Source organism: Triturus cristatus, chromosome 6 (genome assembly GCF_964204655.1).
Source record: "Triturus cristatus chromosome 6, aTriCri1.1, whole genome shotgun sequence".
NCBI lineage: Eukaryota > Metazoa > Chordata > Amphibia > Caudata > Salamandridae > Triturus > Triturus cristatus.
Window position 1 is genome coordinate 1,067,321,529 of NC_140589.1, and position 27,877 is coordinate 1,067,349,405.

Consider the following 27,877-nt stretch of genomic DNA (forward strand, 5'->3'; position numbering starts at 1 on the left):
GTTTTGATTACTGTAGACTTGGACACTCCCCTACTCTGGCTGGGAGACTTTCATTGTGTGGTGGATCCGGAGTTGGATAGATGTTCCCCTCGAAGGGGCACCAAGCCGCGTATGACTAAGCAGTTGCAAAAACTAATGAGTGACCTAGGCATCCGGGATGTTTGGAGGGAGCACCACTAGACTCAGAAAATATTCACCTGTTTTACACCCACTCATAACACACACAGTCATCTAGATAGGATACTAGCGACAGAACACCCAGCGTTTATGGCAGCAGAGATTATACACCTGGTACTCTTTCTGTCCAATCATGCGCCTGTGTGCCGCTCAGTGGGCAATGGAGGAGCAGGACTCCCAAATGTTTCAACTACTAAATTCTCTCCTGGTAACCCTGCTTTGGGCAGGAAAGCGTTGTAGGGTTGTACTGCAGGTGCTCCAGAAACGGTATGAGGAGGGTAGTCTAGGAGTACCCAGATTTGATCTTTATTATTATGTGGCACACCTTAAGTATCGGTGCAGTGGTTGGATGAGGGGGATCACTGGGAAAAGCGTTTATTACCCGGAAGAGTGCAGCCAGAGGCTCTCCCTATGATTTTGATGGAGGGTGCTGGGGTGAGCATGGAGTTGCCACATGTTATAGGCAAACGGTATATATATATGGCAGAAAGTTGTGGAACGAGTGCTGGGGCAGGGTCCCTTCCACACGGAATTGTCCCTCTGGCAGTCAGTCCCTGTGCGCAGGATGGTGGAAAACGTCTTTCCAGGCTTGGAGTGAGGGTGACTGCATGGTATTGGCAGATTTATTTATAAATGATACCTACCTTACGTTTGAGCAGGCATGTGAAGGGTTTGGTTTGGGACAGAGGCAATATCTACAATATGCCGGCCTGATGAAGTGGCTAAGTTGACATGGCCCACATATCCAGATATGCCCCAGACCACTGAGACCTTGGACATATTGCTAACATGTGGAGGGGGGTGTAGATTGGTGTCTTTGTTGTACAAGGCCATGAGGGCGGACTCGGGGTCTATGGCGCTTAGGGCATGGGATGCTTGGAGCGAGGATTTGCAGGTGCTGTTACTGGAGAGGGAGTGGGTCAGAGTATGTATGCTAACACGCAAGGTGTCTTGCAATGCCCGATTGAAGTTATAACTTCTTGCACCGGGTGTATATGACCCTGGCGAGGCTCCATCGTATTGACGCCTCCCGCTCGCATGAATGTCCTAGATGTCATGGAACCCATACTGAGTTCATGCATTTGGCGTAGGAATGCCCAGAAGTACATCAGCATTGGCTTGAGGTAGTAGCACGGCTCCGTGGAGGGGTGGGAATTGAGCTGGAGGCTACGCCTGAGTAGTGCCTTCTGGGGCTGGTACCGCAATGCAAGAAGAGGAAAATGGCCAACAAGCTACTACAGTTGGCGCTGGTGTTGGCTAAACGGAGAGTTGCCATTTGCTGGATGGGTGAGTGGGCCCCCTCCTTTGTAAATTGGATGAGAGACGTGGGGGAATGGTCTTAGGTGGAGGAACTGCACATGAAAGCTTGCAGCAGGGACGAAAGGTTGGATGAGGATAAAGCAAGCTGGAGAGAGCTATGCAGAGAATTGTTGAATTCAACAGGGATAGGTAGTGAACAGACTGCGGAGACTGATGGAGATGATAGTATGTAAATGTTGGTGCCTGTGTCACCCTAAATGTATATGATGCTGTATCTGCTGCTAAGCCATGAAAAGTGTATTCAGCTGTGCTATGTGTCCGTGACTCTAATGTGTGAAATGAAAACAAGTTGATGGATATTGTCTTGAAGAAATCTGTATATGACCGCTCAGTTTGATGTAAAAATTTACAAATAAAGTTAAAAATTAAAATTATAAGGCCATTGCTCTCTAAAAATATTTTACAATTGGCTACCCAGCCTTTATCAAGCTGCAGTTCTTAAGATATCGTCAGGGGCTACTACCAGTAAAAGATCACCTAGCACGCTGGCTGCGTGGAAATCTCCCCAGTGCCTGCTGCCTCTGTGGGACCGGTAAGCAAGACCCATTTAGTTTGCTCCTGCAATTCTGTACACGAAGAAAGGAGATAGCTAATAACTAGGCCTTTTAATCAAAGAGGAATCCGTTCAAGAAGTCAGAAGATTCTGGCCTGCTTTGACCCAAGGGACCCCAGCTAAATTGCCGCTTTGTTAACTTTTTGCAGAAAGTTGAGGAAAAACTGCGTCACAATACAAATCCTCCAGCCCAGTAGACCCAATCTGAAACTTAAGGAAAACGGGCACACTATGCTTCAGGAACAGTACGACACTGCAGCAGATTCTGGTCACTATACATCTGAACCTCGCTTTTTTAACAAATTGATATTTTTAAATATGAATGCAATGACTAAATATTAAACCTGTTATTTTTAGGTCTCGTCTGGCGTTAGCAGCGCGCATGCGCTGCTCTCGCCATGCGAGGGCCTTTTGCGATCAATTCAGCCAAAGATGAATGCACTCGTACAGAGGGACAAAGATGGCTGCTCTCGCCATTCACAAAGCTAAACATGCAGCCTGATGCCATCTTTGTTTACTTTAATTAGTGTAGGGATGTTCACACGCGCGCACATTGTGGCGTGCTTTCCTTTTCCCTCCCTCCCCCAATCGGGCCCCTCCTTCTTGTGTCATGCAGTATATTTTAGACGTGTAGGGATGTGCACACGCGAGCGCATGGCGGCGTGCTTTCGCTTTCCCTCCCACCCCCCGTCGGGCCCCTCCTTCTTGTGTGATGCAGTATATTTTAGACGTAACAATTTAAATCGTTGACAGGGCACAGCGATTGAATAAGAACGTGTTCGTAACCGTGAGGAGCCCACATTGAAAGGCCCAGTGAACACTGCAGCATTAAACGCATGAACCGCAGTTAGTGCGTTAACAGAAGAAACAATGCGGCCAGATCACCCCCACTGAAGCAACCCTGGACCTCACAGAAATGCCAAATGAGCGCACAGAGCCCAAGACGGATATCCAATCTAACAAACTGCTTCCCTTCCTCACAAAAGCCTGCTTCTTTATTTACTCTGGGTTTCCTAAATGGCCAAGAGCAGCTGTAATTAGCCTGCTGGCAGGGACTGCGTGTGCTCCAGTTGCTGCAGGGTCTTAGCAATAACTAATTGGAGTAATTGAGTAGGCGAGTCTTTCCTCCCTCCCAACCCTCATCTCCTCCAGAATGCTCCGTGTTAGAATGCAGTTGACCTCATTCACAGGTCTACAATTTCTTAATAGATTCCTGGGGCCCGGGGGGAGGGAGGGAGGGGGGGGGGGGGGGGGGGAGTACTGGGAGTGAAGTGTCATTAGCAAGCAGTTTTAGGCTAATTTGACCAATTAGAGAGACAATTTGATCCCGCTGACACCTTTCTCTCTCACAAGGTATCACAGCGTTATTTTGTTTAAAATGGGCGGGAGGCATTTGAACAACCTCCTTCCTAGTCCACTTAATTAAAACCACAGCAGACTTTAATTAGCGTGGGGATGTGCACACGCGCGCACTCATGGCAGCGTGCTTTCGCTTTCCCGTCGGACCCCTCCTTCTTGTGATTTGGTTCCCTTTCAAAGTTTGTGTTGTTGCAGAGTATTTTAAACCATTTGAGAGAGGCAAAGAAATGCAAGGGACACGCCTTCCATCCAGTCTCATTCACGCCCCTAAAACTTAGGTGAAATGGTAGATTTGAGTAGTTTTACAGAGCAAATTCAAGCCCAGCACAAAAAAAATACAACTGCAAACCACGGTATCTTATTTTACATTGCCAAGGCAGTTTCAGATTTCTAGGTGCATTGCACGTTTTTTGTGAAAGTTTTTCAAGTAAAAGTTCCCAACCCTCTCGTGTTGTAGGCTGGTATATTGGTTGGGTTTTATTTATTTTGCTGTTGTTATCATGAGCACTTTTACACAATGACTGCAAAGATGTAATAATTGAAATTGTAAATTCTATTCATATAGCGCTTACAAGACGTTGAAGCACTTAATTATTAGAAAGAGTTCAGTAGAGAAAGACCAAAACGGAAGAGAATGAAGGTAGGTTGGTGATGCATTTTTGAGATGTAGAGAGAGTCACATTACTAAACAAGCATTGAAAATGCAATAGGTCTCTCTTTTGATTAAGTTAAAGCCATTTGCTTTGCTAATTGTATTGTATAGCAAAGCAAATGGCTTTAATTTAATGAAAGGCGAGACCTATTGCATTTTTAATGCTTGTTTATGTAAGACATCGATCTATGCAACTATATCTTGGCCATTATTTATTGAAATGGTTTTAAGTAACTTAGCAATTCTTTAATAAACTTAAAAAAATTAAAATGTAAATTTAGAGGTAGGGGAAAAGCTGTCAATTCCTCACTACTTTAGAATGGGCCTCAGCCCATCTTATTTGTCGAACCACTGCAACACGATGTTATATTGCTTTAATGCACCAAAATCAATCTTGCTTTGACCAATTAAGGCAAAATAGATCAAGTGTCACTCAAATGGCAAAAATTTCACGTTTAAGAGCATCGCCAGATAGGAGTGCTGATCCCCTCAACAATTAGGTTAAATCTACCCTTTACTCCTGAACCGCTCCCTCATCTTTTCAATCTTCCTACGTTTGGGACTTTGAGTAGTACTACTGGTACTAGCACATCCTCACCTTTGCATATGGTCTTGAAACGTTTTTTTTTCTGCATGAATATGTATATTGCCATTGAAACACTTAAGGACTGCAGTTTGCATTTAGGTTTCCTTTCAACTACCGTCAGAGTTTAGAGATTTTAATTGGCCCTTCAACAAGCGAAAGTAAAATTTGGATGCTATTTGCTGATCCTCATTAGAATTCGGTTACATATTCACATCGTATGAAAAAGTAGGAGACATTTTGTTTTGCTAAATTTGTCAAATAAAAATACTACAGATAATTTTAGTTTGAAAAAAGAGAATAAATGGCATAAAATATTTGTTTTGAAAGGACTATTTTGTACTCCAGCAACAATAAATTCTTGCAAAATTAGCACCTTACACGTCACATGTATTAACTGTCTTTTCAGCAAAGAAAACCGCATATGAAAAATGAACAGATAACAGTCAACTTTGGGTCTAAGGATGACCTCATTGAAGGTCTTTGAGGTCTAAAGCAATGAGTACTACTACGCATAGCTTAGGAGACGATGCTCAGTGTATGTTGGTCTTCAAGCAAACAAGACAGGGCAGAAAGAAAGAGCAAAGATGCAATCTATTCACAGCCTAGATCCCACTAGCAACCTCTCCTAAACCTTGTCTTTTCATTTTTAGGTCCTCTTGGTTAAATGAAAATAAAACAGCATATGCAACTTAAAGATGTATATAAAGCATTAAGTTAAATAGATCTAAATGTTCCTTGTCGCCTTTTTTACCTCCCTCAACCCACTTCAGACAACTAAAAAACCGGTTCAGAACATGGACACAACATGTTAAATTAATACAACAATCTAAACAATAACCTTCTAAAGATAAAATCAAAATCAACATTTGCAAATGTAAGCGATTAGACAGCCCCTTCTGTTTCCCCAGGATACTACTCACCAGCTCCGCATTTTCATGTAAGAATTGGCTTTCATAGTCTGCACCTTCAAAATATATGGTCCAAGTACCTGGCGAGCGTGGGTGTGGCGTCAGCCTGCAAAAGCCTTGAAGGGCAAAAGAAAGAACAGGTCTCAACGAAAAGGTGAGCGCTGAACTCACAGCTTTTCCCTGGCACAAAATGCCACCCACCAGAAAGAAGTGCTAACCACATTAATAGACGGGTTATTATAAAGGAACATTTATCCTCGTCACCTGTGTCAACATTGCTTTAAACCATTTATACTACAGAACAAAAGACTGTTTCTACAGGAATGAGAATGCATGGATGCTAGACATTCTTAGTCTGAGCGTTTGAGACACAATTAGGAACAACAAACAACAGCAACTCTGCATGAGGGCGGGTTATGGAAAACATGACTTCTGATGGCAAATACATGCTAGGCAAAATAAAATGAATTAATTACAAATAGAAAGCCGAAATTAGTTTGCAGAAGGCTGGCCTGAGTGTAAGATATGGACGAAAGACAGATGAACAGAAATGGTGGAAAATATAGACTAACTGCTGACAGGTCACCAGAAATGCCCTGATGAAATTGATCGACTACAATTGCCTACACACATTATTTAGGAAATCTCTGTTAATAAACAGAATAAGTTCTGAAAAAGATTATCATTGTCCAAAGAGTAGAGATAACATGGTAACATATATACATGTGGCGCAGAGGTACAGAGGAATTCTGGAGAGAAGTGGTGCAGAGACGGAGTACCTTAACTGCTACAGCACTGCAATCTACCTATTGGCATAGGTCTGCTGGTGTTGGTACCAAGAAAAGGAATAAAGAATTTGTTAAAGTAATTGAAATAGTACTGACCAAAGGAACAGCAATTCAATGGAATGGACCACTAGCACCAAGTACAAAACATGGTAAGTGGATACAATTAAGTGGGTAGCCACAGAAATTGGAATAAGAAAAAAAACTACAAAACCAAAGGCATGAGGCAAATAGAGTGTTAGTGTGAGAAACAGTACTGACTGAGCTGGAAAACCAAGATGACTGGGACACAAAAGGAGGGCCAGAATTCAGATACAAATTGACAACTAGATACCCGGAAAAAGTACAACCTGTAAAGAGGAATGTGTACCCGGAAAAAGTATGACCTGTAAAGAGGAATGACGGCCAATGTAATTTAATGAATACTAGAGAATTCAAAGATGACAGTGCCCCAACACTGAAAGAAGTAGAGGTTTAAAAGTGAAAGGAAGGGTTCCCATTGGATTGGGGGTGAGAAGGGGAAAGCTGAATGTTGTGTATAAACGATGTAAGAAAACCAATAATATAGTTTACAAAAAAATACAATGGATTAACACACACTTTGTCACCTTACACCAAATGGTTTCATGCCAAGTATCTTGGAGATTTCAAGTAATCTCGCCCACAAAAAAGAATTTGCCTATATTGTGTTTTTTTCTTTTTAACAAAGAGAATTTAACATCTGCCTTGTATAATAGAAGGCACAATCAAAAAAATCACTGTTTAGTAACAAATGCAAGAGTGACATCGGAGAACCTGTCAGGACCCATGCCAAAGTGGTGGGTGGAGCAAAGGACACACAGGGGCTACTGAGACACAACCATTTCGGCTAGGGTAGTTTGTCTCTGGTGTCCCGGGAACGTCTGTCTGGCCTTTTACGGTACTGCACACTGGGCCAAGTACTCCCTTTCTGCTTTCAACTCACAGAGTAGCAAGGGAGAGCACTCAAAGGCTTCTCAAAGAGGTAGGGTTGGGACCAAGCACTCCGCCATTAACAGTCAACCAACAGACATAATAACATATTGTCCAGCCCAGTACTGATCTTTAAGTTGAAAGAAAGGACTTGATTGTCACAGCAAAATGAAATAATATACAGATCAATAAGGATCCAAGCTCTAGCATTAAAAGAAATGGTTACTTACCTGCAATCCTAGTTCTCCTCCTGGGTAAACCAGTACGTTCATAAGCACGAAGTGTCATGCCCTCATGCGGGATGGCAAAACACTTTCTACAAAATATATAAATAAAAATATATACATATGTGCTTCGTTCTAAAAGACCATTTTTTTCTAGGGAGCAGAGGCAGTTTTCCCAGCCTTTCAGACGTCAGTCTATAGATTACAATTCAGGGGTCTTCAACACTTTTCTATAGTGAGAGCTACTTCTGATCAGTGAAAATCATTGTAAGCTACTGAAGGCTAAACAACTTGTTCATTGTTACCAGACACCCCCAGGATCAGCTTAACTTGACTTAAAGACTAGTGCCCTTAGAGCCATATACTATGATTTCATTAGCATACTTTGACTAGGGGCACTTTGACAGGGCTGTCATGTGTGCCACATGGGGATGTATGAACATGTGAGTATGAATGGGATATATTTGTATGGGGTGTCTGAGAGCCTGTGTTGCATGTACTTGCAGCACAGGACATACATTTTACCATATGTGCCACCATTACATGTATAACACAAACATACAATCATTTTTTTTTTAGTTGGAGAAATATAAAGTGCAGAAAAGTGTTCTTAAATTTTTTTCATAATAAGTAACATTTTTCTGCGCTTGAAATATCTCATTTAAAAAATGGCTGTATTTTTCAGTTATACTTATGACAGTACATACTGGTCACTGGGAGTAAGGGGCCATCTGTTCGTAAATGTGGCACTTTGAAAAGAGAGAAATTAAAATGAAGAGTTAACTCAGAATCGGCCCGTTTGTGAACGGGAAAAAGCCTTTTGGGATGTATCATCCCAAAAGGGCATCGCAAATTAGAGAATCGCAAATTGCGACTCCTTAAATGCAATGTATGAAGCACAGAAAAAGTGCAATTTGGTCGTAAAGGAATCGCAAATTACCACCAACTTCAAGTTGGTGGTAATTTGCGATTTCTTTGAAAAATGCACTTTTTGCAATTTTCAAAGTGTCATGTGACGCACAGACATGCCCTTAGGGCATGTATGTGCGACACATGTGCACACATACATATTTCAGGGGTCCTTTTGACACCCTGGCACCCTTGAAATTGCATTCTCATTTTGCGATTCTCAAATTGCGAATCGCAAATAGAGAATGTCTTCCCATTCATTCCTATGGGCCTCCTAGCCCATAGGAATGAATGGAAAGGTATTCCTTAATTGCGATTAGCAATTTGCTAATCGCAATTAAGAAATGCCAAGGAAATGCAAAACATTTGCGAATTATTTGTTACATCCCGTTTTCGATTCTCAAATAGCGATTCCCTAAAAATCGCTATTTGAGAATCGCAAATACGGTATTCGATACATATGCTCCATGACCATTAAAGTAACTTTTCATTGTAATTTTCCCCCATTTAATAGCAAGCATTCAGAAACATCATTTTGTTCACAGCTCCAATACTTAGTTGACAAGGACTTTTGAGAGTTAAATACCTCAGCGCTTCAGTTGTTAACCTGTCTACCCAGCCTCAGCCATAAATCTGATTGCTCATTATCAGTCTCTGCTATCTGCAGTCTGATAATTAAAATTAAAAAAAAAAGCATACAGCCATCCCTTAACTTTAAAAGCAAAATATGAACTTGTTAGGGAGGAGTGGTGGGCATAGGGCTACACGTGCACTGTTTAAAAAGCGCATGTCCAGCCAGACATGTACACTTTCAACCTCTCAACCCAGCTGTCCTAGACAGCTGGGTTGACAGCAAGTGCAGGCTTACAGTGCGCTCGTGAGCGCAGAGAAGCTCCTCCCTCCAATCAGGGCACTTTTCATGCTGGGTAACAGCATGTGACCTGCACCAGGATTGGTCAACGGAGTTTGCTGGTGCCCGCACTGCAGTCGTCTGAAGACGTCAGAATGGAGGATGTGTTCAGTTAGTTTAGCTCAGTATTGGCTACCTGTCTGTTACTGCACCTACAGTGCTGCATAAAAATGGCCCCACTGTCAACAAATTGCCTAGCCGGAGCCTGGTGCATTGCTGACTAGGTCAATGACAATGATTTATTGCTCGGGGCAATGCTGAACTCTCCGGGTGCTTCCCCCTCCCCTTGCGTGAAGCGATTCATTGCCCTTGGGGTTTTCATTGGTGATATTGATTATACTTTCTCTTGTCTTTTTACATGTCTCTTTATTCTGGTCTGGGTTATCTGCTGGTGTTTTTGGGTTCATGGACTGGCATTTGGGGTGGGTGGGGGGTATGTACGGCTTGCAGTTGTTTTGGGCTGGTCTTTATTTATGGTTTCCGCAGTCACACCTAGACACTCCAATGCATGCTTCTACTCTCCCGCTACAAGCGGGTCTTGGTATGCCTTGTTTACGCCTACGCTCAGACTCAAGAATTCATACCCTTCCATGGTTAATTTGCTGGCATGGAATGTAAGAGATCATAACATCCCTCGTAAGACCAGGCAGGTGATGGCCTATCTTGATACTCACAAAATTGCCATATGCTCTAAGAGACACAGTATTCCCCCCCCCCCCCCCCCGGGCACACCAGTGTTCATTCATTGCTACTTCTCCTCATATTCAAAAGGGTTGGTCATTCTTATTCAGAAATCAGCCAATTACTCTCTTATAGACAGAGTCACTGATGCTGAAGACAGTCTGGTAGCACTAGCTGGCAAGCTCAATGGGGATTATGGCAATTTAAGGCCCAAATGTGTACGATCCTGCTTTTTTTGAAAGTATTATACAGATATGCCCCAAGTATACCGACTGGCCCACTATCTGGGAGGGTGACTTCAATCTTGCCTTTTCTGAAGTGCACAATAGATCCTCAAAGGTCTCCAACGAGACACCACGTACCTGTATAGTTCTCTCCCACATATTGCAACTTTTGACCTAGTGGATGCTTGGCGAGTCCTTCATCCTCATCAAACGGAACACACATTTTACTCCCCAGTACAAAACACTCTCTCAAGGCTGGACATGTGGCTACTCGTGTGCTCTGATGTGTAGGGTGAGCAACGTGGACAAACTTCCCCGTACTATATCTGACCACTCACCAGTGAAACTGTCACTTCATCAATCAATCTCTGCACCCCCTTTTCATACATAGTGATTACATGATTCTGAGCTTCGTGACACAGTTTCGCAGATATTTTCAGTTAAACGAGGACTCTGTCGGCAACATTGCCACACTTTGGGAGGCTCTAAGGCATACATCCACGGCATCTGTATATCCAAAAGACCCAGGATCCTTAATTCCATTAGATCCCAACTTGAGTCTCAACTCAAATGTCTGGAAACTAATTATTCTGTTACAAAAGATATGGCGCTCTTGCTGCAATTATACGATACACTGTAGGAATACAGTGAAGAGGCTGAGCGTGAGATCCTCTATCTTTGGAGTGGAGCCCGGTTGAGGCCATTCATGGTGGGCTAAAGATCGGGTCGGTCAGTTAACTGGATTGCTGTCAGTGAGTGTGGGCCTAAGGGTATCACTGTCTTTGCCAGCGAGTAGGAAGATGTCCACTCTGATTCCCTCTTACAATTTAACAAACTCCAACTATATTATGAGTGACTTAATGCTTCCAGACCGCATAGAAAGTATTCCGATATGAATATATGGACCAGGTTGCTATGGCATGGACAGATAGGAAGGCCAAGCAAATCCTAAACTCCCCAATCACAACAGAGGACATCAAGGATGCTATTCAGGGTCTCCTAAGTGGAAAAGCTACTGGTTTCGATGGCCTACCTGTTGATTCCTATAAATCCTATGCAGATTGTCCGGCTCCTCATCTCTTTTCAATGTACAACGAGGCAATCATCAGGGGGTCCCTCCGCACTCCACTATAGAGGCCATTATTACGGTCCTCCTTAAGCGCATTAAGAACATATTTGAGATCACCTCATACAGATCTTTGTCTCTATTAAATACGGACAAACATATTTTGGCCAAGATGTTCGCTCACCGGCTCCAGCCCTTAATGCAAATTCTAGGTCGGCCGGAACAGTCTAGTTTCATCCCACAATGCTTTGCCTTTTAATCTTCGCACACTAATGGGCATTCTTCATAGGATAAACCCACAGATACCATTGGTTACAGTGCCGCTTGATGCTGATAAAGTGTTTGATACTTTAAATTGGTCATTCATGATGGAAACGCTATGGACACTGTGCCTTGGCAAATACTTTTTTATCGCTTATTAGACATGGCCCCAAGGCCAGAGTGTATGTAAATAACTGTTATATTCGAGTTAGGCTCATGTAGCAAAGCAGCCTATTTCTTATATTGTCCTCACAAATGACATTTTCAGCTGTGACCTTTTTGCACAAATTTACTTGCATGCTAATGTTGAATTAGATTCTCTAAAACTAAACTTCTTTTTACATCTAGCTTTGCACAAAATGATCACAACGCCCTGAACATCATGTACAAGGTCTCGTTTTGCACTACCTACAAATGTCATCACTTTATTCACCCACAGGGCGACAGGGCTATCTACATATCCATAAATATCACTAATCTATGCGCACATCGCACGGCTGCTTTCTATTATAAAAGATGAGCATCCCAATAGATTAGCAGAGGAGGCACTTCCGCTGACATCGAGTGTCCTTGTATGCTGAGAAATCACCATGCAGTGGTCGGACATCTAGTGAGGGATGTCCCGTCCGTGACCAAGACAGGGTCCTTCACTCTGTCCCATCAGGTAATGGGGTTGGATCATCCCTTGGGGAGATTCTTGGCTTTGCACCTGCACACACTCTAGGTAAAATGAAAGTAGGGTTTGCATAGTAGGTGTACACTAGATTACTGCCTTGTTTATATGTATACATACATTCTTTAGCAACATCGTATAACTATATCTACTATTTACGCTTTTGGTGCCTGTAATCACATTTATATGCTTCTGTCTACTAATCATTGCAGCACACGCATTTTATGCAAGAATAACATTGGTTCAATAAAAATTATTGAAGACGTCCCACTGTGTATTCTCTGTATATTTCTATGAGAATAAGTAAGCATGAGTGACTGAGCGAAAGGTTCTGTACTGTTTCCACGATCCCCGAGGGGTCAGGGTTGTCATGCTCAGTGGTCATCAGAAAACCATTCACTCCCTGGTAGATCAGGGGGGCTTAGGGTGGCACTGTGAGCTAGCTGGCCTTTAGACCAACATATCCTGCGGGAGTGTCCGGAATCTATCTTGACACCAAGCCCTTAGTTTATGTTGTCCAAACAATGCGCAGGTCCTACCGATTGGTAGGAACTACACAACATGGTGCTGCCAATGTTGGGTAAGCTCTTATTTAACGATCAAATCTGAGCAGTTCAGTTGTGCTTTCCCAGAGACCCCTACTCACATTTAAACCAGAGACGTCCGTAGTGGGAAGGGAAATCAGTCTGCACCAGCTGAGTAGGAATACAATATGTACTGGCTGTAGGTTAATCAAGTATGGAAGATTTGATGTACCCACATTGTGCATACCATATCTCTATAAAATGTTAAGCTAAATACTACTCTTCTGATAATGACCGAACAAGCTGAGGACATTGAAGAACAGATAGTTAGACTGAATATTTCAGAAAATTGTAGACATGCAGTTACCATGAAATTATTACAACACAGCCTCTCGGCAATGGGTGGAGATGTTACCTTTGTGGCTGAGGCACACAAAGCATTCAGAATGGAGGTATTCTATTTTTGGGCTAAGTTCCCACCTGCAGACGCACACACAAGGTTATTTCATGAATACTTTGAAGATGAGTATTTCCCATAAGTGTACTTAGAAGTCCCATCAACTCCCAAGAGCACATTAATTGGTTTAAAGGCATCCTACCCCATATCACAGAATACGTGAGACTCTGCCCCCTCAGCAGAGAAGGAGCAACTTGGCTGGTCTTAGCTTCAAATACACCCCATCCAGACAATGTTGCTTTATAAGCAGCAGGGATACGTACACTGTACAGAGATTTAGTAAAAATGTACTGAAATCTTACACAAAACGTAATGAGAACATTTACAGTTCAACCTGCAGGGGTTCCTCAGGCTACACAAATAACCATGGTTACTAAAGGTATTAGCCCACAAACTCTAAATGCCGTTATGGGATAGATTCCCACCAGTCCAGAACAAATCCCATTCTGGATAGAACAGAAAACAGCACAGCTTGAAGCAGTTCTTCCCCATACGGGTCTGCAGGAAAAACACAGCGTACTGACAATTTGCTTGCCAATCGAGATGGCTGCCCCGACAGAAGATTGTGTTGCCTGGGGTAAAATCTTCGCTGCCGTATAAACAAGCACACATGGCACCCCTTCAATAGCGGTCATACCAGTTGTACTAAAACAGATTCAGAATGAGTACGGGGCAGAGCCCACCCTAGATCTGGGGATGAAACTGATGGGCAATTTTGCCCAGGTAGCTGCCATTATGTTAAGTAACATAAAAGGGGTGGCAGCAGCTGTGGCTATACACAAACGCCTGAGGGAATTCACTCCTGCACAACAGGAGCGAGAATTGCCTAAGATTATCGAAGATACATATGCCTCACTTGGCAGAGATAATCTGGGAGCCAGACCTGGGAAACCCATAGTTAAGAGCAGTCCTGAAAAGGGTAACTTTAAGCAAGCACCCGATTATTCAAGGAAGAAATAGGATAATGAACAAAAAAAATAAACAAAACAAAACACAGTCACAGGGTGGGTTTCCTCAACAGGAACACACCGGGAAAAAAATACAATCTGAGAAACCGTGACAAAATTAGAAAACCTGACAGGTATCAGGATACTGATGCACGTTCGTCTCGTTCCTTTCAGGAGACATCGGAAAAGCGTTCAGAGAGAGACGGACAATCAGAGTACAGATCGGAAGAGCGAGTCGAGCCGAAAAGGGAGAGACAACGCACTTCGGACTACATCATTAAACATGAAAGACAAACAAACGACTTCAAAACCTCAATTTAAAAAGAAGGTAGCGGGATTACAATTAGAAATGCCAAGGCTACTGAGGACTCTGCTTTTGAATAAGGAAAGGGCAGCGTGGCAGAAGTCACAATAGCTCGCCAGAACCTGATGGATTATCTGGGGGAAGTAGAGCTGAAAGAGCATATCACAGAGGAAACACCTGATACAAGGGTAAGTGCCCCACATCGTTTATATGAAATAACGCTCCAAATGCTTACTATATTCTTTTGGCCGAGAAGGATTGCCCATCTGAGTTCGTAATGGACTGCCCAATCGGGGAAGAAGTTATTTTACCTGCTTTCTCCAACCTCGTAACAGAATCAGTTAAAAATTAATACGCGCAGGAGTGGGCGTTAGCTCCTGAACTTTACTGAAATCATGTTGGGTGGTATCATGAGTCACCTCATCACGAGATCCCATTAAAATCAATTCCTCAACCACAGAGACAGTAGCCGATTAAACATGAGGCAAAGAAACAAGTCAGGGAGATCCTTGATCAATTTGAATACGAGGGGGTGATAGAGAATTGCACCTTACCTATGAATAGTACCTTGTTTCCCGTAATGAAACCCTATAATTCATATAGTCCGTCATAGATTACAGACATTTAAAAGCATCAACACTCACATTTGACGTACAAAATGCACACAGTGCCGCACTAATGAATAACATCGTAGGAAAGGAAATAAAAACACTAGACATCTCAAATGGTTTTTCTGCCAAATATAGCGCATGGGAGCAGATATTTGACAGCATTCTCAGCGCTAGGCTCTCAAAGCCAATTTTGTCGATACCCCACGGGTATAAGAAAAGCCCCGGATTGTTTTCAGTCAGGGTAACGGAGTTACTTCAAAATTATGATGAAGCGGCATTGTCCTATGTAAATGACATCTATCTGACGGACGATGAATTAATGGAACCACATAATTCTTGGGTTCGCCCACTTGGGATACACATTGAATTTAAAAAAAAAATCAAACATTGTCCACCTCAGTGTCCTATTTTTAGGGTACGAATCGCCAAGTGAAGTAAAAGCTGGTGGCACAATCTTTAGAAAAAGGTGCACTGCTCCAATAACTCTGAAAAGACTACAATCCATTTTAGTATTTTTTAATTTTGGCGTGACATACATTTCGGATTATGCAGAAAGGGTGAAACCTTTCTACGACTTAACTAGACCTGCTATTTCAGTGCATCATTGGACACAAAAAAACACTGATATCATTCGTTCCGTACAAGCGGACATGATAGCTTCTAAACATCTACATACAGGTGTCAAGACAACTAACCTGGTGATCCGCGTGGTCGCTGGACCAACTGGGTACACCTACATTGCTTTCACTGAAGGCGATACAGTATCTACTGCATACAAATCAAATTTGTACACAAATGCTGAAATGCGTTTTGCACCAACAGAAAAAATACTCACAGCAGTACAGACTGCTGTAGTGAGAAAGAGAGAGCACTAGCGCATGGGAGACACATAACTGTTGTGACCCCGGTACATAACCTAGAGGCTGTTACAAAGACAAGCATCTCGAATGCTAAAGCATTACATCCACATGAGATTCAATGGGCTAACCCCATCACTGCAACAGATGTAGATTACAGATTTGATTCTACATTACAAACACAAGCACTCCTGTAGTAAGAACAAGAACATCCTCTGCCAAATGAAATAATGCCTCTAGATCGATATGACTATATCATTTATACCGATGGATCTGCCCAGCCAGACGTAGAAGGAAAACAATATTCCGTGGCATGCGCAATTGTAAAAGGCCACTTGCAGGACGGAAAGTTCCTTCCTGGGAAAAAACACAGATTCTAGAGGACTGTATGGCACAGCTGGTGGAACTAAAAGTACTGATACTGGCACTACAAAATACAGATCATGAATTCCCCACAATCATAGAGTGTGATTAATTTTACTGTGTCCAGTCCTATAACGAATATTTACACTATTGGGGCCTAAATGAATTTAGGGATTCCAAAGGTTGCACAGTGAAGCACATGATGCTTTCGGTACAAGTGGCAAAGCTGAAAGAAGGTCTGCCACGGGCTCATGTTATTCATTCATTAAGTCATCAACGTGTTGGCGTTCACGTTGAAGGAAATTCATTAGCGGATGAAGCCGCCAAGGCAACAGTACACACTGCTGCCATTGCAGCAATAACTCGCTCCAGAACAAGGATAGACGGAACAACTACAAAAGCTGTCAATAACGCGTGCAACAGCTCAGCCCTGCCAAAGGCTTTCCACTCAAGTACTCCTACAAGTTAGATGCACGGAACATTCCTTATGCTCAGATTCCAAGAGTGGGGGATAGGGTAATACCAAACAGTGCTCGCAGATTGGGACTGATACTTGCTGCACACGAGGGTCTGGGTTCAGCACATCCAGTATCACTACTAAAGCAGCGCTATTTGGTGGCCAGGTCTTACTAAGCAGACCAAGGACTTTATCCTCAAATGCGACATCTACCAGCAGATGAAGGGCTCTACTGTAGCACGTTCACCACAAACACCTTTATTGATCTCAGACAAACTTCTTGTGTGCGCATATTTGGATCACTACAGCCTCTTACACTATGACAGGGCTTACAAGTAAATCTTGGTGGCAGTAGATTCGTTCTTCAGAATCCTGTGGGTGTGGCCTCAGCGCTCGGCTGGCGCTCAAACTGTTATAAACGATTTGCAAGACTATCTGTACATACACAATTGGCGCACTACATTCTGATCAGGGTCCGGCGTTTAGCTCTCGGGCTTACAAAGAAGCCATGGGAAGTTTGGGTGTGGCCTTGCGGTACTCCTCCCCCTATCATCCTGAAAGAAATTTGGTAGTCGAGAAGAAAAAAACAGGACTTAAAGCAATCCTTAACATCAAGGGTATTAGGCTAGGGTGGCAGTTGGGTCAATCACCTATATGGGGTCCAGAGAGCACTTAACAACATGCCAAGAAAATCCCTAGGGGGTCATACACCTTATGAACTCCTGTTTGGGGTGAGGCTGTGGGTACCCAACCTCAATAGTGTCAGCACGGTGGTGGCTGAAACCCCATTTGACATCAGTTGTTTGGATGTTGTACAGGACCTTAAAGAATTCCGAGCTTCACAAAGTAACCACCACTGGGGAAGTGAAAATGGTATCGACAAGACCTGCCTGTATCCCAGAGATTGGGGACTTCATCAGAGAGGAAATTGCGGACAAGAAATAATTTAGGCGATGTTATAGAGTGCCTGTACCTTTCCTAGCTGTCGAAGGTACTAGAACTATACTTCTTTCGCAACTTGCCTGTCGATGAGACAAAAGGTTTGTCTCAATTGATCTGATCAAACCACAATATGTGGCCGGTTCTCAACAGGAGGCCACATGGGCTCCTGGGTAGCCGCCGCACTCCTCTCGCTACCATCCAGGAAGCTCAGATGGAAGCTTTAATAATGACTGAAGACTCCACTATCCAAAGAGAGCTGTGAACGACAATGCAATTATGCTTTTTCCTGTTAAAACTACAAACCCTGAACAATCAACCCGAATTTCTATTTGAAAAATAGAAGACTATTTAAACATGCCACAGATCAAAACTGCCAAGAAAAAAAACAAACGGCGTCTGGCTACTTCATACAATATGACTATTTTTTATCAGATTTAAGTGAACCTGAGCTGCCGATACTGCCTCTCCCTTTCAAGCTATGAGTTTTTGCTTTCTATCTTTGGCTGAAAAAGACTTACTTGGTTGTTCCCTGGATACATCCCTGGAATACAGTTGGATTTTTTTTCCTGGTACTTCGGATTGGTATAGTAACCGTCTTTTTCCTACTTCTGAATGGACACTTTCTACCAGAATGCTCTGCAGTACAACTCGTGAACTTGGTTCCTAAACCACATGCATTATCACACAGTGAACTGAGAGACTGGTCCCTGGTGAACATAACAGCGGGTCTAGCTCCTGAAGGAATTGTATGGGACAGGGTATCGTATGATGTATATGGTCCTACAGAACTTTTGAAAATTGCTTGTCCCTGATGATTGGGACATTGAAACTGTGCATAATTTGCTTTCAGATTTAGAGCAAGCAGCTGCATTTTCTAATGATGAATTGTATAATGGTACAAGTGATTTTGAAGACATGTTCTGCTACCAGCATTATGGTCACCAGTTTTTTACATAAAGCTAGTATCCCACACTCTGTTTATAGTTACACACAATGGGAACACTGCCAGCACTGCTGAAAGGTAGTTCAAAGACTTTTGCACAGAAGTTTGCTTATTTTTCAGATTGTGAAACATCAGACCCAGCCTCATATTACTACAGGCTTGCAACTACATCTGCAAAGAAAAATATGCTAAAACACCAAGCTGATATACTCTTCTTCCTTTATTTCCCAACTATCTATACAAGGTTTCATCTTTCAGAAAGACATGATAGACACAAAGTCTATCTGGGGGACAATAGATTGGCAGGTTCAGGGGACAGAGGCCTTATTTAGAGCATGCCTCATACCACATCAAATGATTTTCCTGAACAAGACAGTGTAACAAACATCATGTCTGGGTATAGCAAAAACTAAGGATTTGAACGCACCACATATTCCCACGTTTTGAGAACTGGCAGCACCTTTCACACATTAGTGAGGATACACTAGATACCATAATGAGTAATGGTTCTTTTAATTCATCTGACCCCAATTGGAAGGGTTGGTTGGTTTGGCCTGTGGACACAAACGGGGGTCAATCTTGATTCATGGGTAACACTGAAGGGTTTAGAATCAATAGGTCTGATCAGCGAAATGTACAACAGAACACTTCGGGGTGGTGACATCATATAGTGATGGGAAGGTATGCCTAGATAGGCTACAAACTTCAACACTCTCCCAGGTGAAACAACACCTGTCCCTTCTTTCTGATGAAATGGAGCTCAGGGATTTTTTATTAGGACAGCGGAATCCATGTGAAAAGTGTTTTTTGTACGGAATATACAATGACATGTGGAAGATTTCCCAACAGGAAGCTGCTGAGAGATTGCACGAGATTGATAGGGTTAATCTAAAGAAGGCTGTGGCCGACAACGGTATGACCACTTAATCATCCAGAATGTATTTACTGAGCAACATAGTGTTTTCCACAATTGACATAATACAGCAAGACGTGTCTATATTACAACATGGACAGTCACAATTAAGGACAATAGTAATACTAAGCTGGACATTACAAATGTTACGTTCTGGCCACATGCCAAGGCGCTACACCAATAGTACCCAATCTGTTTTCAGCATACGATCTAACAAAAAGACCGATAACAATGGCACATAGAGATGCGTAAATATAGCATGTTGCACGTTGAAAAATGGAACCAATTACCTTTCACCGTGGCTGAGACACCATCCACTGACTGTATAACACATGGCTACATCACCCTACCAGTCACGACCTTTGAATTTCAATATTGTCTCCAATTCCAACAGGTAGACAGATAGGAAGAGATAGTGGAAGGATATGTGCACGAGTACTGGAAATAACTGTTCAGGTTTAGATGTAGAGTTGCGGACACAGAAGTTTTTCACAAAGGCTCCGACTGTGAAGACGCTTTAGGCAGCTCGTTGGTTTGCAAGGACATTTCTCTCCACGGGGCACACACTGCTTCAATGGCGAACTTTTCTTGTTATCTGAAGTGTTCCCAGCTGCCCTTATTCATCCTGTATTCAGGCTGCTCTCAAACAAGAGCTATTTGATGTTGAATGAACAAGGTTGCTGCAGATTGGAACCAGGCATCACTTATCCGGTGACGGTTCAATCCATAGTCATTTGTTGCACAGGAGTGCTGTTTACACCTGCCCACAAAGTTAGAGAGGCAGCACTATGGTCTTCAATAAATGATTCCAACATAAAATGTGATTCACTAAGCAAACTGAAAGCCATTCTTTTGCAAAAAAGATGTGGGTTTAACTTCAGCCAAAGAGACGTTTGATCTCCAGGTTGCAAGGTCCTTGCTGAGATACAGACACTACTCCACATTAACTTACCACTGCATTTTGGGGAGCTGGTCCATCGTATCTTTAACATGTCTAATACGAAAGGAATGGTGCACTTTTTTGAATGTATTGGCTCTGGTTTGGTTAGCAGCTTTCAGACGATATTCGGTGTTATACCATCTTTTATACACTACATGTTGGGAAGTGTTTTTGGAGGGCTTTTGCTTGTCCTTCTCCTTGTGGAGTGAAAACTGATTTTATTCTATCTGCTCCACCATAGATGTCCCAGTTCAACTCAGAATGGAGACAGCACTGCTGGTGTGGCGTTGCCTTGAGCGCATGATACACTGCTTCAACACACCTCGGCTTCAAGAACTAAATGAGCAATAGTTCTTGTTGTTCAGGCCAGTCTGGCTTGACTGCATACAACCTGTCTTCCGCTGTCTGCTTTTCAGCCACAAATGTGTCCGGGATGAACAAGTTACCTTCGGTAACGATATATCTGTAAGAGACATATATTAGTTATGGATTCCTTACCTTAGAATTACCCCCATGCATCAGACTTGATCTAGAGAATTTTTCTTCAGCAGTACCCCTGAACGTCAGTAGGTGGCGTTGGTCAACTCCGCGTTCGTCGGTGGCGTCATGATGGCCATCAGTTCTGTACACGACATTCACGCTAGAAAAGCAGAGCAGTGCAAGACACTGACCCTTGGTGCACAAGACTAGGGCCCTGAAAGAGAGTCCCTTACCCCAGAAGTCAGTTCGCAGAATGAGGAGGATGGGTGGGGCAGTAAGGAATCCATAACTAACATATGTCTCTTACAGATATATCGTTACCGAAGGTAAGTAACTTGTTCATCTGAAAGAGACTATTTGTTATGGATTCCTTACCTTAGAATAGATACCAAAGCAATACCAACCCCGGAGATGGGTTTGCGAACTAAGTCCACACCAGAAAGTCTTGGAGAACCGAACGACCAAATAAGAGCTCTCTACGGACTTGGCTGTCCAGGCAGTAATGCTTAGTGGACGTGTGCAAGGAAGAACATGCGACTGCCTGGCAGATGTCATGAACGGGAACTCCACGTCCCAAAGCAGTAGTGGCTCCGTCGTCCTGGTGGAATGGGTGCGCAACCCCACTGGAGGTTCCTTTTTCGCCAAAGAATAACACATTTTAATGCAAAGAACGACCAGACTTCGAGAGATGGTTCACTTTTGCACGGCCCGACCTTACTTGGCGCCCACATAGCCAACAAAGATCTGCTCATCCACCCGGAAATGTCTTGTGCGATCCAGATAAAATGAGAGCGCACATTTTGGATCCAGACGGTGGAGCCTCTCCTCCTCTTTAGAAGGATGCGGGGGCAGGAAGAAAGTGGGCAAAGTGATGGACTGTCCGATGTGGAAAAAGGTTAAGACTTTGGGAAGAAAAGAAGGTCGAGTTCGAAGGACAACCTTGTCCGGATGAACAGCAAGGAAAGTAGGTTTAGAAGAAAGAGCCTGAAGCTCACTCATCCTGCTTGCAGAGATGATGGCAATGATAAAGGCAGTCTTCAGAGTTAAAAGTCTGGGAGGACAATTATGTAACGGCTCGAAAACAGCACACATCAGATAAGTCAGAACCAGATTCAAGTCCCACTGGGGCATTATGAAAGGGATAGGTGGAAAGAGATGTGTAATGCCCTTTAGAAACCAATTTAAAATAGGGGACTTGAAAAGAGAACGCTGATCTGGAAGGTGAAGAAAGGCCGAAACAGCCGAAATAGAGGCTTCAAGGGTGCCCAGAACAGAGCCTGCTGGTTTAAAGAAAGAAGTAAGAGGAGAACCTCTGAAAGCGGAGGGGCAGTAAGGGGAATCACAGCCTTTGCTGTGCACCATGCCACTTTGTGCCATCTGCAGGCATATACCGATTTAGTGGAGGGACGCCTGACTGCCAAGAAGACATTACAGACTTCGGGAGGAAGGTCGAAAGCGGTCAACTGTTGCCGCTCAATCTCCATGCAAAAAGGTGGAGGCTGGACAGATTCGGGTAGAGGACCGTCCCCAGCTCCTGCGACAGAAGATCTTCCCGAAGAGGCAGTCTAGTCGGAGGATCGATGGCCATGTGCAAGAGCTCGGGATACCAGACTCTTCATGACCAGTTCAGAGCCACAAGAATGACTTGAGCCCAGTAGCGCTTGATCTTCTTCAGCACTCTGGGCAGAAGTGGTATAGGCGTATAGAAGACTGCAACTTCACTCGCGACGCAAAGCGTCGCCGAGCGAGTACCATCTTTGAAATTCCAACAGGCAGAACTGCTCACATTGCGAGTTCTCTTCCGTGGCGAATAGATCTAACCAAGGCTCTTCCCACTGCTTGTACCACTTCCGATTGAGGAAGCCATTCGAGATCCATCATGAACTGGCGGCTGAGGTCGTCTGTCCTGGCGTTCATAGAACTTGCCAGGTGTTGAACCACCAGGGAACATGCCCTAATGTTTCAGCCACTTCCAGAGACGAAAGGTCTCCTAACAGAGGGTCCACGACCCCACTTCGCCATGTTTATTGCAATACCACATAGCAGTGGTGTTATCCATGAACACATACACTACTCTTCCTTTGACAGAAGGAAGGAATGCGTTCAGTGCAAGACGAATCGTCTGGAGCTCCAGAAGGTTGATATGGATCCCAGACTCCACCGGAGACCAGAGGCCTCTGATCTCCATCTCCCCCATGTGGCCGCCACATCCCAGAAGTGATGCATCTGTCACCACTGTGAACTCTGAGTGAGGGGAGGGTGAGGGATCTGCCATTGACCCAATCCTGGTCCGTCAGCCACCACTACAGTTGGTGTGCAATGCCCTCCGAGAGCTGGATGCAGTCAGAAGGATTCCCCTGATGTTGTGCCCACTGCAACTTCAGGTCCCACTGCAGAGCCCGCATGTGCCACCTGGCATGATCCGCCAGCAGGATGCAGAAGGCCATGAGGCCCAACAGCCTCAGAGTCATTCAGACCAAAACCAGGGATAGAGGCTGAAAGATCGGAATCATAGCAAGAACATCCCGGACTCGCTGCTCGGGAGGAGAGGCTCAAAACTGTGCTGTGTCCAGAACTGCCTCGATGAAAAGGAGCTTCTGAGAGGGAATCAGATGCGACTTCGGCACTTTGATAGTGAACCCCAGCGCATGAAGGAGGTCTGCCATAGTCTGGAGAAGACATCCTGGGGCGAGCTCGCCTTCAACAGCCAATCGTTGCGTCTGGGAAGACTGGAACCCCTGATCAGCTCAGATGAGCTGCGACCACCCCCATCACTTTCGTGAACACCCGAGTGGCACTGGTAAGGCCAAAGGGGAGCATGGTGAACTGAAAATGCTCCTGGCCTATTATGAACCGTAGGTAACGCCGGTGGGCTGACAGGACGGGGATGAGAAAATAGGAGTTGAGGCCGGCGGCAGCAAAGCCCTGGAACCCCCAACCGAGTCCGCAGGGACTGAAGACGTGCTCACGGAGTCGGGCTGCCCAAAGGTGGAGTGGAGTGCTTAGTAAAATGTATTAAGTTGGGCTGGGTTGCTCTGGCTCTTGGAAAGGAGAGGGGGGACTCTAAGCCAACTCAGCAGGCTCCGCAGACGGAGCTGAAGGACGACGACTGTCTGCATACCTCGTCTCGTCGGCCGACGAAGAAGGCGAAGAGCGACAGTGCTTCTTCGCCTTCTTCTTGTACTTCGACTTACCCGAAGACTAAGACTTCGACAAGGAGTGGTGATGGTGGCTTCGCGACTGGTCCTCCGACCTCCCTCGCGACCAGGACCTCGAGCGGCTCAGAGCCGACTGCCAGGCCTCCAGAAGCTATCGGGACCACTCGCGCAAAGACTTTGGGGCATTGGCCCGGCAGTCGGAGCACGCTTTGAGTCGTGGTCGCGCTCCAGACACCAGAGGCAAGCGACATGTGGGTCGATCACCGACATCAGCTTTGTGGCAGGAGCCACAAGGCTTGAAGCCAGTCCGCTGCTGTGACATGCCTATGCACCAGGAGTCAAACAACACAAAAAGAAGTCAACAAAAAGTAAAAAAAATAGTTAGTCAAAAAGTGACTAGGGTACCGCTCTCTCTGGATCTGCGCTGGCTGGCGCGGAATAAGAAAACGGACGTCAGCATGCAGGGGCGTCGTCTAAGTAGATATCGCAATGATATTTTGGGGATCACGATGCAGATGACGAACGCCAAGTCGACCAGCCCCACCTAACGACGTGCAGGGGTACTGCTGAAGAAAGTTTTTCCGGGTCCAGTCTGACGCCTGGGGGTAATTCTAGGGTAAGAAATCCATAACTAATAGTCACTTTCAGATATATATCTCGAATCAGAATTGGTTGCGCCACCGGACACTGAAGTACTGATGAACCCCTTAAAGGCCCATGAGTATTGCTGTCCCCAGCGTAGTCCATTGATGATGAATGCATTCTTAGAGCCACCCTGGGATGCTTCAGCTCCTAAAGATGTGAACAACTGCTCTGCAGAAAACTTGTGGGATACGAAGCCTCCCACAGCGGCTGCTGTGGGAACTGGATGGAATCACATTGGTTCCTTAAACATGCTACGAGGTGCACCTCTGGGAACGTCTGCGGGATTCAGCAACAACAATTCGGAACACAAGCAATTGGCATTTTCCATGTGGGAACAATTTGGCCTCTTTTTAAAACAAAATGCACCAAAACAGCTTTTTCTTTTTTTGGGCACCATGGCTTTCTGAGTGCTTGGGATCTCAAATGATATAATAACTTTAAGACCTTTAAATACATATTTTTTAAGAGTAGATTTTAATGTTTTTAAAAATTCTCTGCTGACTATTTACATAGCTTTTTAGATGTTGACCCTTAGTATGAGGAGTGGGTGCTCTATTCCTGATTTAGCCCATGTACTGAAGCAGCTTATTTCTTACATTGTTCTCACAATTAACATTTCCAGCTGTGACCTTTTGTACATATTTGCATGGACGACAATGTTCGATTTGTTTCTCTGAAACTAAATGTGTTTTTACACCTAGTTTCGCACAAGATTAACGCCCTGAACATCATGTACAAGGTCTCGTTTCGCACTACGTACAAATATCATCACTATCTTCATCCACGGTGCGACAGGGCTATCTACATTTCCAAAGTATCACTAATCTATGCGTACATCGCAAGGCTGCTTTCCATTATAAAAAATGAGCATCGAGATCGATTAGCAGAGCAGGTACTTCCGCTGACACCAAGGGTCCTTGAATGCTGAAAAATCACTACGCAGTGGTCTGCCATCTTGTGAGGGGTGTCCAGTTTGTGACCAAGACAGGATCCTTCCGTCTATCCCATCAGGTAATAGGGTTGGATCATCCTTTCGGGGGATTGTTGGCTCTACCCCTACACACTCGCTATGTACACTTAGAGTAGGGTTTGCATAGTAGGAGTACGCTAGGTTAATGCCTTGTTTATATGCCTGCATGTACACATTGTTTAGCACCATGGTAGAACTATATCTCTAATGACAATTTTAGTGCTTGTAATCACGTTTATATGCTTCTGTATACTAATCATTGCCGCACGTATATTTTATGCAAGAGTAACGTTGGCTCAAAAAATATTATTGAAAATGTCCCACTGTGTATTATCTGTATATTTCACTGCGAATAAGTAAGCATGAGTGACTGAGCAAAAGGTTCTGCACTGTTTCCACGATCCCTGAGGGGGTCAGGATTGTCATGTATAGTGGTTGCCCGAATACCATACCCTCCCTGGTAGATAGGGGGGTCTTACGGTGGAACTGTGGGCGAGTTGGTCTATAGGCCAACATATCCTGCGGGGGTGTCCAGAATCAGTCTTGACACAAAGCCCTTAGTTTATGTTGTCCAAACAATGCGCAGATCCTACGGATTGGTAGGAACTACACGACATAACCTCTACTCAGTCTTACTCGAAATTAGTAGAGGCACACGTCAGGAGTGCGCCTTTGTCCCCACTGATTTTTGTCTAGGCCACAGAGCAGCTGGCCTGCTTTATACAAGAGTTTAATTTACACAGAGGTTTGTGCCTTGGCAATCAATCCTTGATCTGTTCCCTTCATGTGGACGATATCATTATATATATATATATATATATATATATATATATATATATATATATATATATATATATATATATATATATATATATATATATACACACAGCATCCCGACGATAACCTCACACCTATTATCTGTGATGCTGCCTGGGTGTCTGGGGATACTTTATTCGTTCCATCATCTGGTACAAGTCTGAGATACTTCCATTCACGGCACTGAAGAACAAGTTACTTACCTTTGGTAACTCATGATCTGGTAGAGACTACCTAGCTGAAGTTTCCTTACCTTTGAATTTCCAAAGCATCAGGCTGGATCTGGAAACTTTTGCTGAGCAATACCCCTTGCGCGCTCGGTCGGGTGGCTCCATTCGGCTCCACGTGACGTCGTTAGCACCAGTTGTGATGTTGCGGTACTTATTTAGGCACCAACCAGGCGTGCGGACGTCAGTACTTTTCGGTTTTTCCATGCCAGAAGCACTGAGCCACGAAGTAACTGACTTAGTCGTGTGCAAAACTAGGGCCTTAAACAGTTGAGTAACCCTGGCTCTACAACATTAGTCCGCACAGCGGGGAGGCATGGGTGGGGCTGTAAGGAATCTGCAGCTAGATAGAGTCTCTACCAGATAATGCGTTACCGAAGGTAAGTAACTTTTTCATCTGATAGTGACGTCTAGCTGCAGATTCCTTATCTTTGAATTAGATACCCAAGCCATACCATCCCAGTGGTGGGTTGCGGACCATTAACTCAATCTAGGAAGTCTTTCAGGACTGAACGGGCAAAATGCCAGTCTCTGCAGAGTTCATTATCCAAGCAGTAATGTTTGGCAAACGTGTGACATGGTGCCTACATTGCTACCTGAAAATTTCTAGGACTGGCACACCCCTAACCAAGGCCGTAGTCGCAGCCTTTCATCTGGTGGAATGGGCCTTAATCCCTCAGGGGGCTGCTTCTTTACCAGGGCATAGCAGATCTTAATTCGGAGCATGACTCACCGACAGATGGTCCTTTTCTGCACTGCCCTTCCCTTCTTTGTTCCCACGTACCCCACAAAGAGTTGGTCATTTACCCGGAACTCTTTTGTGCAGTCAAAGTAGAACAACAAAACTCTTTTTCGGTCCAGTCGGTGGAGACGTTCTTCTTCCTTAGAGGGATGCGGGGAGCAAAGAATTTAGGCAATGTGATGGATTGACCCGGATGGAATGGTGTCACAACTTTTGGGAAAAAGGAAGCCCGGGTGCGAAGTACCACTTTGTCTGGAAAAGGAATCAGATAGGGAGGCGAGAAAGATAACGCCTGCAACTTACTCACCCTCCGGGCAGATGTAATCGCCACTAAGAAGGCTG

The 27,877-nt window shown here is 44.2% G+C and overlaps 1 protein-coding gene across 16 annotated transcripts in view; it reads right to left on the bottom strand.

Annotated features, from left to right (window-relative positions):
* The window catches only part of AFDN (afadin, adherens junction formation factor), a 1,598,291-nt gene that overhangs the window by 643,982 nt on the left and 926,432 nt on the right, over positions 1-27,877 (bottom strand). For all 16 annotated transcript variants that reach the window (XM_085611917.1, XM_085611916.1, XM_085611915.1 and 13 more), the window contains one exon: positions 5,568-5,671. In XM_085611917.1, the coding sequence (XP_085468043.1) occupies positions 5,568-5,671 (104 nt within the window). The remainder of the gene's footprint in view (positions 1-5,567; positions 5,672-27,877) is intronic.